At 43.0% G+C, this 19,613-nt stretch overlaps 1 protein-coding gene across 22 annotated transcripts in view; it reads left to right on the forward strand.

Annotated features, from left to right (window-relative positions):
- VTI1A (vesicle transport through interaction with t-SNAREs 1A) overlaps positions 1–19,613 on the forward strand; it is a 351,190-nt gene that overhangs the window by 265,902 nt on the left and 65,675 nt on the right. For 2 of the 22 annotated variants that reach the window (XM_059398582.1, XM_059398585.1), the window contains one exon: positions 2,853–2,973. The exons of the other annotated variants lie outside the window; for them this stretch is intronic. In XM_059398582.1, coding sequence (XP_059254565.1) covers positions 2,853–2,958 — 106 coding nt within the window. In that variant the 3' untranslated portion in view covers positions 2,959–2,973. Of the gene's footprint in view, positions 1–2,852; positions 2,974–19,613 lie in introns of those variants that run through there. 22 annotated transcript variants of the gene reach the window in all.

The following is a 19,613-nucleotide window of genomic DNA, read 5'->3' on the forward strand; positions in this document are numbered from 1 at the left end:
GAGTGGATGGATGAATAGCTAGAATAAATGGGTGAATGAAGGAATAAAGCTATATTGGCTAGAAGAAGCAACAAAGTTAAGACAAATCAAAGGGCATGGCTCTAAAAGCAACTCCTTTAATAAGAATCCAAAACCTGTTTTAAATTCCAAAGTTGGAGATATCTCTCCAGATTGTGGTGCATTCAGAGGTAAGAAATGGTGACAGGTGTGACACGGTGACATAATGAATTCTCTTCAACTTTCACAAGGGTAGCTCAACAAAAAAAATGATGAGATCTGTGTCTGTGGCCCCAAGGCTTGATCCAGGACCAGTGTGGAAATTGTTGGACTGCATATTGTGGCTTAAATTGAGAAAACTTTCTCACTGAGAGAGCTGCCCTGAATGGAAAATGAGTAGTGAGCATGTTAGTGGAAGTGTTCATACATACAGCACCTAAATACTTAGCAAGGATGCCTATTAGAAGGGATATAGGCATCACGTGTGTTGTGGTTCTAGATGACTTGTCTGGCTCCTTCCCACCCTGAAGCTCTATGATTCTGGAATGATCAAAATAGAAGCCCGCTCAATAGTTGACCATTATTTTAAAAAGGAGAAATTCCAATGAGATGTGGATTATTCATTTTGTCCCATAAGGATATAACTTAAAAAAAATGATAAAAATGAACTGAAAGAAAATATTCTAGCAAAATAATAGGGCTGAATTTTGAAAGTCTCTTTCCCACCTTCTGTTCCCTGGTATGCCTTAGATAGAGGCATGTAGTAACTGAGCTATATTATGAGTAAGGAGTCTGCGCTCCCAGGGGGTGGCTGGGATGGCATGTAAGGTCTCAATCCAGCTCTGTGATCTCCGGGCAGAGCCTCTATGTGGGAAAAACAGTGGTACCTCCAAAGTAGAATAAGAGCTCTCCATCCATGTGAAGATGACTGACAAGGTCACTAAACCCTACAGTAATCTAGCAAGTTAAAGCTCTCTGTGTCCACCTGTCCTTTCAGGACATACTTCTGGGGAACCCCCCCCCCAAAATTATAGATTGATATTCTGTTGCTGAGTCATTTTTCTTGCAGTTCTTTTTGTGTTTCCTTTTTATTGTTAGTTTGATACCTGGACCATGGAATTGGTGCCTTCCAGTGGGTGTGAGGGAGAGAGCCTAAGCTGGAGATCTACTCCCGGGAGGCAGATCTAGACATGGAGGTGTTAGGCCCTCTTGCAACTTCACAAATGTCCAGAGATCAAGATTCATGTTCTGTCTGGTTAATGAAGTTTGGATTATTCACTGCATCACAATCCAGTTCTTTCCCTTGCCAGTTGTTGGTGTGATTGGATCCTGAGAATGGGGTGCTGGAGGGATTTCACTTCCTCACCTGGTATCTAGCCAGTCAGGGTCATTGTCTTACACGAGAGGCCTGAGTTGGGCCATGGAAAGCGGAGTGGTCACTGGCAAAGCTCCCCCGATGTTCTCTCTTCCTGTGCCTCCCTTCATCTAGAGAGAGTTCACTCATCTCACAAGGTCCAGCTGAATGGCGCCTTCTCTTTGGAGGTCTCCCAGGCCCTTAGGCAGAACAGCCTTTCTTTCCAGAACAGCCTCCTCATGGCCCTTGATCTCACATTTTTCAGTTCATGTTATAGGTTCTTCTGCAGACGTGGCTCTCCCCTGGGTCCTGGGAACAGGGATTTTGTTCCCTTTTACTTACAGCTCCAGGATCAGCACAGTTCCTGGCCCATAACTGATTCTCTCTGAATGCCTGATGAATAGGAGGGAAATGACAAGGCACCTCAAATATTAAAGGCATTGATAATTCACGGATGGAGAGTAAAAAGACGTGTGAAGTTCAATGTGAAACTAATCTTTGCTCCCCAATCCTGATTAAGTAGTGACAGTTTCTTCCTCTCATGAGCCACCTGGATCTTAATGGTTATTTTCTTACAAGGTTGTTGAGTTTACAAGATGACAGAACTATGTTTACCTTGGACTTGGGGCTGTCCTCTACTAAGAAGCTTTCAGCAGAGCCTGGGAGTCAAGTTATGGCATTGTGGGCAAAAAGCCAGTGGGGAAAGCCTACGGGAAAAAAACCTCATGGATAAAAAAGGCCTTATCTTCTGGTCCCTGAGTCTTACAGAATTATGCAGTGACCTAGCCAGCTTCTCCCACAGTGATGCCTCACTGTGTGTTCCAAAGCCTGAACTCATTCTGAATGGGGTCCGGATTCCCAGTGCTGCAGGCAGCCCCTCAGGGTCAGGGGCCACCGTCCCGTCAATCAGCGGAGGCAGGTGGAACATTGCACAGCTGCACCCCTGGCTGCATTTTCCAACACCTTCCTATCCTATGATGCTCAGTCATTGGCAAGCTATCTCTGCCACCTTGTCATACTTGTCTGGGTTCTTAGTGGCTGTGCGTGTGGAAAGACTATCTCCAGTCCTTTTTTTTTTTTTTTTTTCCTCCGGACAAGCTCAACTTCACTTCCTCTGGTGTTATCAAACCCTTTGTTTCCAAAACCGTTACTCAACCACTTGGGGAGTTAAACTCAATTCCTCCCTCCCTACATCCTCCCAGCTGAAAGTAATGAGAAAAACAATTGGCCCTGGTGAGGATGTTGGTCTTCCTGTTCTCCGCAGTCTACCATGACTTCGAGGGATAAGGCCGTAGAATTTTGTCAGCTGCATCTCGTACTGCTGGTAGGTGTTTGGCCATCCCTGCTTCAAGCCCACCTTAAAGAAACATATGGCCCCAGATTATTCATTGCTACAGATACGAGACTTTCCCATGTGAAGAGACTTAACAGATGAAATATGGTTTCTGAACCTCTTTTCATTTACCGTCAAAATAACAAGTGATGTCTTGTCTTTCAACAGAGACGCTCTTTTCACTCTGCTACTCAACAAAGAATGTGCCGTTGTCTTTGCTGTAGATTTTTATTTTATTTGTAAATTGTGCGTGCTGCATGCTACGGAATACTGAAAAGCCACACACCCTGGCTTGTTAGCTGACACACAGTATGTGTGATTACAAATTGTTTGAATAACAGTGGACTATTGAACTGCCATCCAGATGTGAGTGGAGTTAACTGTGGGAATGTCCACAAAGGAGGATTATCTTCCTTGTTGCTTGGTCCAAGCCCCCCAGAAAGTGGAAACGTAGGCATGGAAGCTATTCAAATAGCACAGTAGCTACAGATGGCTCTTCAGAAGCAAAATTATTAATTTTTTTAAATTCACATTGCAATTAAGACTTAGTTTGTTCTCCTAAAGTAAATCATGCAAAGAAAATGCCAGACAACAACAGAAGAAGTTCCAGCTTGAATGGCCTTTGGGAATGTTTTAATCATTTTGTGTTTTTAAATATCTAGAAATTCAGAACACTGTAGATTCGAGATAAGACCCTGATTGTCCAGAGTCTCTGGGCTGTCTTCTTTTGCGTGTTCTGCTTCCCATACTTCCTTCCATACTGTCTGCCATCCAAGATACCACAACCGTAGAATGGTCCGCATTCCTAGTTCTGGTGGTGGGGAAGCAATGCAGAAATTTTCTGTGAACACTTTCTTTAAAAAGCATTTGAGCCACAGTGAGACATCACTTCACACCTGCTAGGATGGCTAAAGTAAAAAAGACAGATAATAACAAGTGTTGACTAGGATATGGAGATGTCAGAACCCTTATGCTCGCTTGTGAGAAAGTAAGAGGATGTGGCCACTTGAGAAAACAGTAAAAATGGAACTGTTGTATGATCCAGGATTTCTGTCCCTGGGGATAGACACTCAAGAGAAGGGAAAATACGCGTTCACATAAAAACTGGTGTGTGAATATTCATAGTAACATTATTCATCATAGCAGAAGTAGAAACAACCCAAATGTCCTTCAACTTCTGAATGGATAAATAAAATGCAGCATATAATTCAGCCATTAAAAGGAATGAAGCCTTGAAAACATGCTACGTGAAAGAAGCCAGTCCCAAAAGACCACGTGTCCTGTGAATCCATTTGTTTGAAATGTCCAGAATCTGCAGAGACAGAAAGTAGAATAGTGGTTGCCTAGAACTGGAGAGGTTGAAGAAAAATGGGGAGCGACTGCTGATAGGTGTAGGATTTCTTTCCAGAATGAGGAAAATTTTCTAAACTTGGTTGTGGTGGTGGTTGTACAACTTGCTAAGTACACTGAAAGCCATTAAATTTTATACTTTGTATGGATGAACTGCATGGTGTATGCATTGAACCTTAATAAATCTGTTTTAAAATGAAGGCAAACTAAAGACTTTTTTTTTTTTAAGATTCTATTTATTTATTTGAGAGAGAGCGATCACAAGCAGGCAGAGAGGCAGGCCGGGTGGGGGGAGAGCGGGCTCCCCGCTGAGCAGAGAGCCCGATGCGGGGCTCGATCCCAGGACCCTGAGATCATGACCTGAGCCGAAGGCAGAGGCTAAACCTACTGAGCCACCCAGGCGCCCCACTAAAGACGTTTTTAAATAAGATTTTTAAAAGGTAATTTGAAAGTGATTTTTTCTTAGAAAATCACACCTCAAATTAGGATATCTTCAGAAATCACATATTTGAGCTTCTTTGGCAGCATGAGAAAGAAGGGAAATGGTTTTAAATTTAATAGCTTATCTCCTTTTTTTTTTTTTTTCCTGGAATGAAAGATCTGTTACTTGTTCAACAATGTCAACGCTTCCTATCTCTAGTTGGAATCTACAGCAGTAGGTTGGCACCTAGCCATCAAATACCTAGATTTACCTTTGTGCAATAAAACTCCCTTTAGTGATGCATGTTGAAATTCATCATTTTGAACCTATTTTAAATTCTGTGGCAAGCAAGTAAAACAAAATTTAAATCATGAAACATCAACCAAGTCAGAGAAAGCAAAGAAACGAGTAGGAAATCCTCTCTATTCTGTTCGCACTCCGCCTTCTGTAGTTTAATCTAAAGAAAAATGTGGAATTTCCTGCAGAGTGATTAATAGGCCAGTGTGGTGACATACAGGAACTCTGAGCTTGACCTTGCAGGTAAAGGCTAACTGGTATGTTAAGTTGATTACACAATTTCCTCCCAATAAGTTGACAAGTGGTTTGCACAGTTGCCTTGACATTTGCCCTTATAAATGCACACTTATAAATGACTTGCTTTTTTAGCTAAAGCAATCCTTATTTTAGATGTGACATGTGTTAAGTAAACAGTCCGATAGGGAACCCTAGTTTCTGAGCCACCCTAGCCAGGGCAGATTATCAGAGTTGCTAGGGGACAAAAGTCTGGGGAGCCTGAAACCCAGTTTCGAGATCTGGCTATGTTCATAGGGTGCAAGAAACACCAAACTGTCTTCTCCCTTCTAAATATGAACTAGACTAGTAGATTTAAGAAGGTGACTCCACACATGCCCAGAAATGTTCCAGGAGTGGAAGCTGCTTAATGGTTTGCAGTGAATAATGAGTGGGCTTAATTCTGGTGTGCCTAGTGTGTTTTCAGAGAGTAAAGTCTCAAAGAAAATACAGTCTCTGGTATTCCTTCAAAAATATCATGGCGAAAAGGTTTCTAGTTCACATTTCTGTTCTGTGATCATTCTCACAGGAAGAAAATGTAGTCCTTTCATCATCTAGAGAATATAGTTTATTGAGATATTTTTTTTTTACAGATGTACTCCATCCCTCTATTTAAGGGGCCAAGTTACAAAAAACCATTATAAACAAACAGGAAATGTAGTTTCGGATGATAAATCCAAGTGCTGCTTAGGAAAATAATTGTTTATTTGTAGATTTATAAGTCAAGTACTTTTATTGAACCTAATATATCCTGATTTGATAAGTGAAAGAACCTTTGCTAACATTGTTGATTTCGCTGAGATCTATTCGTGTGTGCTTCTCTTCCTGAATGAGTTAAGCTTTTGGAAAATGAATTGATTTGTATTTGTATATACAGAGATAATACCATTTATGCTTTCCAGGTCTAGAATATGATAAGCCTTGAGCTCATCTGAAAAACAGAATATTATTAGGACTCAGAGGTTAAATTTACCATCCAGCCATCGAGTCCATGAACGTTCCTCTGAAACAATGTGCAGACCCATTATAAATCATCTTCATTCACGTTAACTCATATAAAATGAAGCTCGTCAACCTGAAAATGTTTACTACTTCCCCGAGATGCCTCACTCAGTAATCCTTTTATTTATTTCATTACTTCACTCAGCCGCCTGTAGGTATTTGTAACAAAAGGATGGCCGTCCACTTTCTGGCTGGCTGTGTGCTTGGACGAGGGCTGGAGCTAATCTGTCCTGCCATGTGGCTTCTCATTTTAAGTTGTCAATACTCAGTAACCATTAACTATTAACGACAGCATCTCCTCTCCTGTTTCTGAGCCATTTCACTTCCTCCCCAGCTGGCCGGCGCCCTGTTAGATGGACGCAGGGGGCAGGGGGAGCCCTCTCTGCTCGTGGAATGTCAGGATCTCCTGAGGTTTGGCTTTCAACTCTGCATGGCAAATCCCAGTCTCATGAGCTTCCCACCCCAGTGGAACAGAGAAGTTTCTGATGCCTGTCAAGTTTCTCTCTCCAGAGAGTACTCTCTTAAAAAATAAAAAATAAGACTTCTGGTATATACATTTTCTTCATACATATGGATTCAACAGTTCTGTGCATGACTCAGTGCTCACCGTAGTAAGGGCGGCCATCCTCTGTCACCATCCAACATTGTTACCGTATCTTTGACTCTATTTCCAATGCTCTGCTTGTTTTTCATCTCCGTGACTTGTTTTATTTATAACTGGAAGTTTGTACCTCTCGATACCCTCTGTCTATTTCACCTCATCTCTTTTACTTTCATTTTTCTTAAAGATTGATTTATTTATTTAGAGAGAGAGAGAGAGAGAGCATGAGCAGGGGGAGAGGCAGAGAGAGAGAGAGGGAGAGACTCCCCCGTGAGCGCAGAGCTTGCCGTGGGGCTTGATCTCAGGACTCTGAGATCACTACCTGAGCGAAAACCAAGAGTCGGACACTCAACTGACTGAGCCACCCAGGCGCTCCTATTTTACATTAAAAATCAAATATTTCAGAAAGGAAAAATAAAGGACATAACATAATGAGCACCCTTCTGGGCTCAAGCTTAAGAATTAATATTTTACAGGGCGCCTGGGGTTTGGCTCAGGTCATGATCTCAGGGTCCTAAGATCGAGCCCCGCATCGGGCTTTCTGCTCAACAGGGAGTCTGCTTCCTCCTCTTTCTCTCTTTGCCTGCCTCTCTGGCTACTTGTGATCTCTGTCAAATAAATAAATAAAATAAAAAGAATTAGTATTTTACATATACAAAGGAAGCCCCTATTCGACTTCAGGAAAAATTTATAATAAAAGACAAAGTTTGCAGCATCTTGAAGAAATCCAGATAAAATATTGAGACATACCCTGTGAGAGGGGTAATGCACTTTTCTTTTGTTGGATTGCATTTTTTATATTCCAAATATTTGACCCATAAGAAATCACCAATATTCAATTCTTTTCAGCCTTCAAAAGGGACAGTTTATGGGGTCAGCCTCATGGCAGGGAGACAAAAATGTCCACTGCACATTGTAGAGGAATCCAAAGTCAAGCTCACATTTTCTCTTGTCTAGATCATTAGCTCAGCCTCAGAGTAGGCTGTCCAGCCTCGTATCTCCACCCCTGCCAACTGAGCCGCCTCCACTGGCCAGGAGTGTACGTGTAGGGTCGAGCTTTTACTACAAGCCGGCTCCCTTGCAGAGACGGCCACTCCACATTTCCGCCTCACTGGGAGCTATGAGATAGTCAAGGGCAGATCCACATATTATGGGATACAGTTTGGGACACCCTGCTGAGGAGAGGTGAAGCTCAAAATTAGTTATGAAAGTTAATGCTTGCTTGGGTCAGGAAAAGAAAGCACAGAAGAACTTTTACAACAAGCAAATACTGCAAACACCATGAAGTCCGGAAAAATCACATCATTTTATTAACTGACTCCTTGACAGATACTTATAATTCTCTCTTCTGTGTACCTTTAGCTGCACATTCTTCGGCCATTTCTTCATATAACATTTCCTAACAGCATTTTCTATAAAGAGACTAGAAAGATACTTCCATCTTTCCTCTAACATGCTTGAGCTAAACCTGTTTATTATTAAAAATATTTTAGAAGTTTCTTTTTGCTTCAGAGCTCAAAATTGGTAAAATCATATACGTTTTTAAGATTGTTACCAAGCACTTTTTTTTCTCACTTTTTTTTCCAGATAATGAGCTGTAGGATTTAGAATTTTTTTCCATAGAGTCGCTCTTGGCTCCATTTTTTTTCCCCCCCCTCTCTCTCTACCCCTCACATACCTCTAGCACCAGGGGCTCTAAGTCATGTTCATGTCACAAAAGGACCTCAGGCCCTGTCCTTTCATGTCCCAACATAGATGAGTTGGCCATTACCAGCCCAGGACAGCCGACAATAATTTAATCAAACTTGGAAATGACTGTATAAACCTATCCCACTGCATTCAAAGGAGATTATTTCCAACTCAGCCTCCCCTTAGCTGGGTCCCAGAAATGCCCACGGCCACTCCAGTGCTCCCCAACGTAAGAGAGTTGGAGCAGAAAAAGACGGTTAACGGATGGATAGCCGTTCGTGTGTCTTGTTTTTACACATTGTACGAGATATTTGACCAAGTGAACATATTTCTGGGGCCAGAAGGCAGTAAGAGAGTGAGAATCTGCATTCACTTCCCCGAACGTGCTCAAGGTCACTCAGGTAGCGAGTGACAGAGCTAGGATGTGAACTCGGTCTTTACAGGACAAATTCTTATCAACTAAATTGTATTAAGTCATGTCTCATTTTACAAAACCTTTCCTCTCCTTCTGCCAGCTTAGCGCCCAGCATATAGACTTTGGTCAACATTGACTATATAAAAAACAGGCATCCGAATCTCAAAACAGATTTGCTATCACCTGTGGGCCAACTTCTGTTAAGACTCTGGAATTTCGGTTGGAACCAAATTTTAGCATGATAGAGAATTTCAGATAACTCTGTATTACACGAAACTCACTGCCTCTATCCAACCATGTTCTAAAAAATCATGTTGCTCCTCGTTCAGTAGGAATACTTTCAGTCCGCCCCAAGGGCTGGTAAATATAGTACAGTCCTCTTAACATTTATTCTGGTGTCCTAAGAGCCAGAGTTCGGAAACGTTAGGACAGTCCCAATTAGAAGAGGGACAGCCAGCAGCAGCCCTGCTCAGGGCCGCAGCACCTGTGGAAGAAAGGTTTCTCCGATAAACCTTCCAGTGTCTATAGCCCTCGGTTATGCACACGGGCGGAACTCTCCCTCAGAACAAGTGTGTTTGCCAAATCGTAGGGTAAAGTATCTTGCAAGTCCACTTGTTCCAGAAGAAAGACAGGATAAGGGAAGTGGCAGAGGCAGTGATAGGAAAGGAGTTTTTCACACTAACAAGTGTGAACCGATAAGCCTGACCTGTAAGGCAAATGTTGAGGGTCCTAAGTGTACCTCTCGTGCCAAAATTAGCTGAGCAAATTTGACTTGGCTTTCCATTTTATAATGGAAAAAAAATTCCTCGGGAAAAAGAAAACTCAGTGTTTATTGCTGTGATGAATGATAGATTTGACTGCTTATCTGCTAGACTTCTACTAAATAAGACAATGGCATCACTTTCTAAGATGCCTGAAATCTAAGGCATGCCATGATGAAAATATAGAAAAAATAATATTTCAGTCCTTACTCTGCTCCCGTCCCTGGGCTGGGTATGTTTACGTTGTGTATGTCATTGCGCTCTCACAAGAACCCGATGAGGCTGTTTCAATTTACAAATGGAGGAAATGAGCCTCCCGAGAGATTTAGTCACTTACCAAGCCCGGTCACACAGCCAGCAAGTGACAGAGGCCAGATTTGAACCAAGGCAGCCGACTCGGAACCAGCATGTGTATCTGCTCCGTTGTACCCAGAGAGATCCATGGGCATGCTCTTCCCATCTCCCTGCTCACCCCGACCCGCCTCCCTCCCTGAACAGTTCCTGGAGGAGGGGGCATGCTCTAAGAAGCTCTCTGAATGTTACCCTATAATACGTGCAAAGCAAACAAGGACTGTTTGTATCATCTGACACAAGTATTCTTATTAGCTCATTTTTTTTCCTCTTAGGGTGTCTAGAATAAAACATAAGAACATTGGCAAGGGAACAAAATAAATATTTGCTGATCCCTGAAAGCATTGATATATGCTTGATTCTTCTTCACGCCTGTCTGGAAGCCCCAGCTCTGCAAAAAGAAGCCCTCAAGGAGGATTAAAGAGAGTGTGGCTGCTTGTTTCTGGCAAACTCGGGTTACTGTGAGGTGTCTGAGGTCGCATCTTAGGGGCTGAAACAGTTTGCAGTGTGTTACCCGTTTATGTTACCCAAAAAACTCCTCCAGGAAGGAATTGACAAGTTCTCAGGAGGGACAGTCATATCCACACAGTCCCGCTGTAGGGTATGGTGGCAATTCAGTACCCAGACCAAGGGTCCTAGGGATGGGGGAACGGGGAGTACTGGTCTGAGGCTTATAGTCACATTGGAGAGGAAGGAATGAGCCAAGGCCAAGGTGACAGGTGGGAACCTCAAGAGAATATATGGCTCCAACCCCAATATTTTGTAGATGGGGAAACTGAGGCCCAGGGAGAAGAAGTGACCTAGTGCAGATTACTCAGCTAGTTGTGGTGAAACCAGCACTAGGCTTCCTTCAAAGACATCCTTCCCACCATCACTGCTGACATGCTGGCCTCAGGGTAACATCCCCCAAGCAGACGGGTACACGGTACATCCTAAATACTTCATGTCACTTTGTCATCCAGGGATCCAGTTTGGGGTTGCATTTGAGAATTGTACAGAGAAGACCGATGACCAAGAGAGGCGATGCCCTTTCTTCTCAGCTGGTTAGATTCCCTGTGTACAACAATAAAAGAACTATTAAAGAAGACTATTTTAAGGTGATGGGGATTAAGGAGTGTACTCGTCAGGAGCACAGGGAGATACATGGTAATGTTGAATCATTCACTATATTGTACACCTGAAACTAATACAATACCATATGTTAACTAACTGGAATTAAAAGAAAAACTTAAAAAGAAAAAAAAAAAGAAGAAGAAGAAAAGAAAAATAAGTAAATAGACTCTTTTATTCCTACAGTAGGTGACTCATCCCTAGTAATCCGTGTTATCCTATTACCTGAGCCAATCAAGTTTTTTCCAGACTCACATTCCATAGCAGAGATGCAGGGAGATGCCCAGAAAATTCTTTATTGCTTGTTCTGAAAGCAAAAAGTGTTCTGGATGACTGTACACATGTACAGGTATTTCACACAGATGACCCTGGTTACTCTCGTACGTTTTGAGGTAACTTATTTCACTAAATATACTTGGGAAGAGTTGGGGAAGATCAAACTGTTGCTCACATCAATCCGTGTTAGTTGTTAGGAGGTTCCTTGCAACATTGGAAGAGCAGAAACTTAAAAGCAACATGAATGTTTAGCAATGAGGAGAGGGGGAGGGTGACTATGATAAAATACTATACAACAGCTAAAATAAATGAATTCTATACACATGTACACACATGTATCTTGAAACTAATACTGCCAATGAAAAGATAATTTTCAAAAGTGCTACATACAGAGCCATGTTAAAAATAGCCCACATGTTTAGAGATGCGTAAGTATGTAATAAAAGTGTAAAAGCATGGACAGAAGCATACCCTACTAGGGAAGGAGTAGCAACCGTATTTGTAACAGGTTGTCTTTTCAAAAGAGCAGCTCCTTCTTCCATGCCATTAAACTGATTATGCCAGAAAGAAACAAAGAGAATGATTTTTAAATACGTGTCCTGTGCAACAGTCCAGTGGGAAAGGGGGCTTTAGAGTTCTGCCTTGGGCTTTTGTGGGAAAATAAGCCAAGTGTTCATTCACCTTGGACTCTGCAGCAGCCCCACTACAGGTTTCTGAGAATTTTCATCTTGGAAGGGGCTGAATCTGGTTAGTCTTCTTATCCCTAAGACTCTGCAGAGTCATCCCTGATTTTTGTTTTTAATGAAATTTGACAAACAAAGTATGTGCAGGGAGGCTCCTGTAGAATGGCCTTAATTTGTGCTTAGGAATGCATAATTTTATCAGGGTCTCTGTAATTAGATATTGTGCAATAGAATAAAAAGCAAATACTGCTTGTTCCATGGCAACAATGGCCTTTAGTACCTCACTATCTTTGAGATAACGAAGGTTTCCATAGATACACGTATCACATGGGATTTTTTTTTAATAGAGATCCAAGAAGAAAATGGAAGTTTCCCAATTGGCTTTCCCCTATTTTTAAGGGTGAGTGTATTAACGTGTGTTTTGTTCTCTTCTTTTTCTGTTGCCTCCCAGTCCTGGGTGGGTTTTCCCCCCTTTTTTCACTGCCTAGACTGTAAATGTGAGTACCTAAGGCTTGGTAGTCCTGTAGAATACTGTCAATGCTTAAACTCATGTTTGGTGTAAAGAGCTTATCTTTGGAGGGAGAGGAAAGAAATGGGATTGTGTCACTTTCTGCATAAGGACTGAAGAAAGGTTTGCTGGGAATGCGGTCTATGTTTTAGCAGAGAGAGTGCTGACATGTCAGGGCAGGAACAAGCGAGCAAGCTTCTAGAAGACAGAGAGTGGCCTCACTAATCTCTATGCCCCCAGGATATAGCATTGCAGGCACACAGTAGGTGCTTAATAATTAACTCCCAGATGGTTAGCTAATCATATAAAGTGAAGGCAGTAATACTTATAATTACTAAGAAAAGATGCTGCAAGGTGCATCATTGCTTCTAGACCAGAAGTTGGATGCCTGTGGGAGCCAGTGGGTCACATAAGTGCGCGGGTGAGGCCAGTCAGTGTTACACAATAGGAAGAGGAGGGCTTGGGGTAAAACCAAGTTGTATATGGCCTATCTGAAAGCATTCCATCCACACTTTTTTCAAACACCAACTAAGACTAACAAAACACACTAATTTGCTTTCCGCCTGAGCTGTAAGGAAAGATCATTTCAGTACTCTGTTGTTTCCAGGGAGAGACAGCCAAATCCCAAAGATAGTAAGGCCCGTTCCTACCAAGTGCCAGTTTTGAGCAGGTCACTCTGCAGGGGCATTGCTGTCTACTAAGTAGTAAGACTTTGGGCCAGGCAGCTCTGTGCCAGGCCAGTCCTGCAAGCACCAGGCTCTTTTTCTCATCAGCATTGGTGTCTGGTTGAAATCCATTTCTAATGTTCACCAAAGACAGCCTAGAAAGTACCCAGCAAAGTGGCCTGCACCCTAAGACGATGGGTCGGTGGGAAGCAAGAGCAGCAAGTCCGTGTGTTTGTGGTATGCTGACATGCATGTGACCTTCAGCTCACCGTTTTAGATGACCAGCAGGTCAATCACTGCCTTCTGTCCAGCCCGCTGCTCCCTGGGGTGATTTCCTAGAGTCTGATGAACTGTACCATCAAAAGAAAGCCTGATTGGTTGTACCTAAACATTCCTAATACAGATTCTCTTGGCCACAAGATTTGTTGCTCTAAGAACGATGAGCCCAGGTACCTCCTGTTGGAACATATGGCCTCAAATACACCTTGGTTGAATTCTGAAACTATTTCTTTTCTCTCATATTTCATTAATTATATTGAATAGTATGACTGAAATTGTTAGGGCAAAGCCTTCTGCAATTTCATGAGCATTAAGCAATTTTGTATGTGGCAGTGAAGCGTGCACCCTGAGAGAATTTTAACAAGTTTTAAGAGGTGAAGCGAGATCCCGATATGCATGAAGAGAGACAGAGGGAAACAGGTCAATGATGCCCATGAATCCAATAAAAGTCTTTGTGGAATCATAGAAACCAGAGCATCCCTTGGATTTACAGAACATTCTCAAATGTTCTGTAACTCAAAGCTAGAGGTGTTGTCTTACCTTCAGATGATCCTGGGAGAGAAGGAGGGGTAATTGTAGAACTGTTCGGGTCCTGTTAGGCATGATGGGAGTGCATTTCAGACATCATTTAAGATATTGTCCATTTTTTTCTAAAATTTAGAGTCTCATTGGAGGCAATTATACTCACCCTTGTACATAAATCAATAAAAGAACTAAACTTGTCTATCTGTTAAAATGAAGAAATGTCTGGGACTCAAAAGCAAGTCACAGGAAAGGGTGAATTTCACAGCACACACCTGCAAAGGTGAGGAGTTAATCTCTCCTCTCATTGTCTGTATGGCCATTTTAAGATATTTAAACGCTTGCGGGTGGCAGCCCATCCTTCCTTTAACCAACAATGAGTTTTCATGTTGGTAAGAGTCGGCAGCAGTTTGGCCGCATTCTGCCGTTGCCACAACTCACTTAAGGCCATTGGCAGTGAGATACCAGGTTCATCTCCTTAACTCCAACTAAAGAGTTCTTTTTACTCAGAACTCAGGGAGAAGACCGATCTCTCTTGGCAGGTTGAAAAGAACCCAAGTCATAGGGTAGACATAACTGTGCATGGGTGGCATAAACAACCACGAACCGGAAACAGGTATAGAGAAGCCATAGACTTCCACAGTTAGGAGGAAGTTGCAGGTTAATTACCAGCTCCTGCCTGTTGAGCTGTGATAAAACCCATGGTCAAGAGCTACCAGGGTTGAGCCCCGCTGGTCCAACCAGAGTCTCCTCCTTTGTCATCACACTGACTCCATGTAGTCTTCTGATCCTCTCCTGTGTCTCTGGCTGGTTTGTGCTTCTTCTCTACACGATGGACTTCTCTGAAACAGAGTTAATATCCTAATTACAGAGAGGTCTCCGTCTTAATAGCCGAGTTGCTGAAAGAATAACTCCCAGAGTTCGCCCGCCACATTTCTCTTGCTCTAGTACTTCCTGACCATTATGCTATTTGAGAGATCTTTGAAAATGCTGAAGGTAAGATTCTCCCTCAGTGGGACTGTGCTTTGGGAAAATACCCAGTAGAGTATATTTCTTCCCTGCTTTGGCAGCCTGCTTGCTTTAGGCAAAGAACAACTCCTCCACATATAGATCATGGATTGTTTTTTGTGGGGAACTATCCCATGCCAGTATTAGTGTATAATGGGCAAAAACTGTGGTGCCTGGTTAGTGCTCTGGTACTTACCTCCTTAAAACCCATATCAAGGGGAGTTATAGGGTTTGAGTATTGTACAGGCTTCTTTTTGGTCCTTCATTTCTCTTAAAGGGACTTTTTTCCCCCACTTCGCTTTTTTCTTTTCTTTTCTTTCTTTTTTTTTTTTTTCATGATAAAAGTCTTTAGTTTGTGGACACTAAAACTGTATTTAACAAATCAGTAAGACATGTTTCTTGAAAAAGGATTTTTTTTTTCCTGATTGTGTACATGTGTCCTACAGAAAGTTTCTTATAAATTCAGTCATATTTAGTTATACTTTAGGGAAAAAAACACTTTTTTAAAAGGTAAGTTACATTAAATAGACATTGTCCTAAGAAGATGACTCTGTGTGGACACTCTGCTTACAACGTATGAGACTGAAATGTATTATCAGCTGTTAGACTTACAGTTTCTATTTGCAGAGAGAATTCCTTCACCACGTTTATATACATGAGAGAAATCTCTAAGAATCTTCACTTTTTAAAATGTAGTAATATACAGCCTTTAATCCCATAACCAGAAGAACAGACAGCCCAAATCACTTTTCTCAACTTTGGAAGGGAAATGAGTTGGGTTGGTGTTGATTTGGTTTTGGTTTTTGTAAGGTTTTTATTTGTTTTTTCAGAGTTACTGTCCTCAGGATGACAGACAGTAGGCAAATCATAGAAAGCGTTTATTCTGCTTAAAAAGTGAGCATTTTCCCTCCAGAGTAATCATTTGCTGTTGAGACCAAACCTATAATTACTCTTATCTAATAGTTTCATAGCATGCCTTGCACTGTTTGCAAGGAATTTTTTCCATCAGTTTTTTCATTGGTCATTCCAAAATACAATTTGGTGATGAAAATTAGCAGTTTTTCCCTTGGTATGGGAAAGGAGACAGTGTAAGGGCAAAAATAGACCCCTCCCCCATTTATGTTCTGCCTACCCAGCTTTGAAGTAGGCAGGAATGTTCTCTGTGAGTATATTTATATGAAAATAATTTGACATTTCTCTCTGTTACGAATGGGAAGGCCTCGGTTTGAGCCTCTATCCACACAGATTGTAAAAGAGGGAGAAAACCCTCCCACGAAGAAACCCCTTAGATCAGAGGGAATTGAACCATTAGCGAATCTCCATGCATGCTTCCCAGGACTAAAGCTACAACAAGAATTCTGTACACAGCGCAGGTGGGGAACCAGGAGCCAGGGAGAGAGGGAACACAACGAGTATCTTCCTGCCACTTGATGAAGATCCCGATCCCGTTATTGTATCAATATGCAAGCTGCACCAACAGAAGAAATAGGCCTGGCATTCTATTTGGGGCATTGCATTTCTGTGTAGACAAAGAAAACTTTGGAAAAATTTGAGCCAAATACAAGAACGTAGACATTCCTTAGGAGGGAACAACCAAGGGAGAAGGGACTGTTTACTTCTCAGGAAGTTATGAAATCTCATATGTAAAACACAGCCATATTTTTGTTATTACTTGATTTAACACTCCAGGAACTTAGCCCAGCCAGCTGTGACTCTCGGGCTGCCCTGCTCATTAAAATTCCCCCCTTCTGATTCAGACCCCTCTCTACCACTCCTAGATGTTGCCTGGCCTCTTGTCCCTAAGTCGACTCCGTATAATTCAGGAATGTGCCTGTTCAGTGCTCCCAAGTAGTTTCTTTTTAATAGCACATTTTATATTTACGAAAGTAAAAGTTCATTGTAGAAATTTGGAAAGTTCTGAAAAGCACAAAGAAAAAAACTACACAGCACAATAATCCTGTCACCTGTATATTGTGCCACTGTTAACACTTCGATGATATAAAATTATCACTACTTTTTAAACAGCCAAACTAACCCTGAAGATAGCAGGAGTAGAGGTGTCTAGAGCCTGTCCTTGAGGACAAAAGTTCTGCCTTTTCTATCTTGGTGTGCTTGGCAGCTGCCCAGTAACCAGCATGCAGGCAGGCCCCCTGCACACCTAGGTTTTCAGAGGAAGAAGAAAGCAGCGTTCTAGAATGAAGCCAGAAAGGAGGAAGTGGGTCAGTACTTTTTCTCAAATAGCAACTAAGAAATATATTTCTCAATTATGACCTTTTTCTGGAATTGTCCTGAAATGTCCAAAATGTGTTCATAAGATGATCTGCGAAGGGTTCCGAGAAGGCCAGAGTTTCAGGCACAGAAGATAAGTTTACTTAAAGTTCGACACCATTTCTTTAGCATCCGCAACAGTAAGAGGTCTGTTGGGGAGAGTGGACTCCGGGCAGGTGCGCAGAACCCCACGCGGCTTCTAGAAGGGGCCAACGTCTGCCAAGATTTGGGCCGCACCGGCTGCCCTCAGTCCTTGATTCGAGGTGGAGTGCAGTTCAAAGACGGGGAGCGCAGGGGCCGGAGTGCTGGTGGTCCAGGCCCTCCCACCCCGCCGGGGTCTGCAGGTGGACCCAGCGTTCCCTGCACAGAGCAGCGCCCATAAACAGATTACAGCACCGCCGTCCGTTCATCCCCAAACAGTTTTTCTGTCACTTAATTGGAAAATTCATCTTATTTTGCCTCCAGGCCTTGTAGCCTTATTGCATTTGCACATATTTCAAAATGTTTCAAGCACTGACCAGATAACGTTAATGAATATATTAGATAGGCAAACGCTTTTAAACAAAAAATAATAAACATACTTGTGTGTATATATTAAAAAAATGTTAATTCCGTCTGGAGCCAAACAGGTAATTTTCCCTTCAGCATTTTTTCAGGCAGCTAAGACAGGTCGGCCTAGGATCGCAGTCAGCCTGTCTGCAGACTCGGACTTGACTCGCATACCAGGGTCAGCTCGGCTTCGGAGACAGACGCGCCGATGATCTGATTGGCTCGCGGCCAGAGCATGCGCACAAGGGCCCCTTTGGTGCGCGCGCTCTCGCTAAGCAAGGTACCCCGAGCAGCCCGCCACCCCCCTTTCAAAGACACCCACTTCGAGTAGTTCCCAGAAAGGGGAAAAGCAGCAAGAAGAAGGGAGGGGTAGGGGAGGGAGAGAAGGGAGAGCGAGCCGAGCCGAACTACAGGATTATGGCAAGAATAATGACGCTCCCTGGCGCAGAGAAAGGCGGAAAGTTTTTACAAGTAAACTGCTGGTTGTTGAAGGAGCTGGTTGGCAACCCTGCGAGGACAGAAGGAATGTGCAATTAAGCCCATTAAAACATCATCATTCTGCTTATCTTTTCCAGAAGGGGTAGGGTGGAGCACTGTATTGAGGAGGACGGCTTTTGCAGATAAAGATCCGGGGCTACCTGGTCCGCTGGGCTCCTCCCGGCAGACAAAATGAGCTATTGAGTCCCACGCGGCACTCGGGCGAGCTGGCTTCCCCTCGCCCTGGAGTGGCGCCGGAGCTCTGCGAGAGGCTTCCAGGGGCCTGGCTTCTCTCTGCGGGAGGGCTTCCTTTTCAGACAGTCCCCATCAGACAAGCAGGTCTTTATTAAGCACCTACTAGATGCCCAGCGCTGGCACTGGGGGCAGATCCAGAAATAGTATGTAGGACGTGAGCCCTGCCCTCTAGGCGCCGTTCGCCGAGGTGGGGAGGTGAGCCCCGGGCGTTCGTTCGTGATGCCAGAATGTGGGGATCAAGAGGCAGCCACGTATGGGTGCTCTGCTAGCAGCTGTGGGTATGTGGGTGACCGAAGAGGACGTGGCCCCCTTCCTCACCATCTAGCGGAGAGGCAGGCAGGCCGGCAGTCCCCGAGACAGGACTGCACCCCGACAGGCGCTGGGACGGGGAGCATGGGGCCGCAGTAACCACTCCATGCATAACTTCCTCGTCTTCCACCATACATCTGAAGCTCCTTAAGGAAAAGCAGGCTCTCTCTTTCGCGTTCACTTTTTCGCTTTCTTCGCTGCTGTTGTTTTTTAACAGAATTTTTAATATGAAAACAATGTTTCTTGATGAAAATTAGTCACACACAGAATATTATAAAAAGAAAATGAAAATCAGCTGTAGTCTGACCACCCAGCCATACCCACTCTGATATGTAGATTGGCCTCCAATATTTTGATTGTATTTTGTTGGTGTTTTTTTTATTTTACAAAATTATGTAAATAGAATTAATGTATGTTTTTTCCGCTCGAACATTTTCCATACCGTTAAATATGAAGTGTTGTTTAAAATGTCTGCACGTTTTAACTAATCTTCTGCTGCTGGACATCTCGTTTCTTTTTTTTTTTTTTTTTTTTAAAGATTTTATTTATTTATTTGATAGAGAGAAATCACAAGTAGACGGAGAGGCAGACAGAGAGAGAGAGGGGAAGCAGGCTCCCTGCTGAGCAGAGAGCCCGATGCGGGACTCGACCCCAGGACCCTGAGATCATGACCCGAGCCGAAGGCAGCGGCTTAACCCACTGAGCCACCCAGGTGCCCCGACATCTCGTTTCTTTACAGGTTTTCACCATCATAAATAATACTGCCCTGAGCATCTTTGTATGTAACAAATGTCACCTTTCATATGCCCGCAGTCGTGTGCAAATAGTGTTCATGCAGTAACCACCTGTAAGAGAAAGGA

This window comes from Mustela nigripes, chromosome 4, assembly GCF_022355385.1.
Source record: "Mustela nigripes isolate SB6536 chromosome 4, MUSNIG.SB6536, whole genome shotgun sequence".
NCBI classification, from domain to species: Eukaryota; Metazoa; Chordata; class Mammalia; order Carnivora; family Mustelidae; genus Mustela; species Mustela nigripes.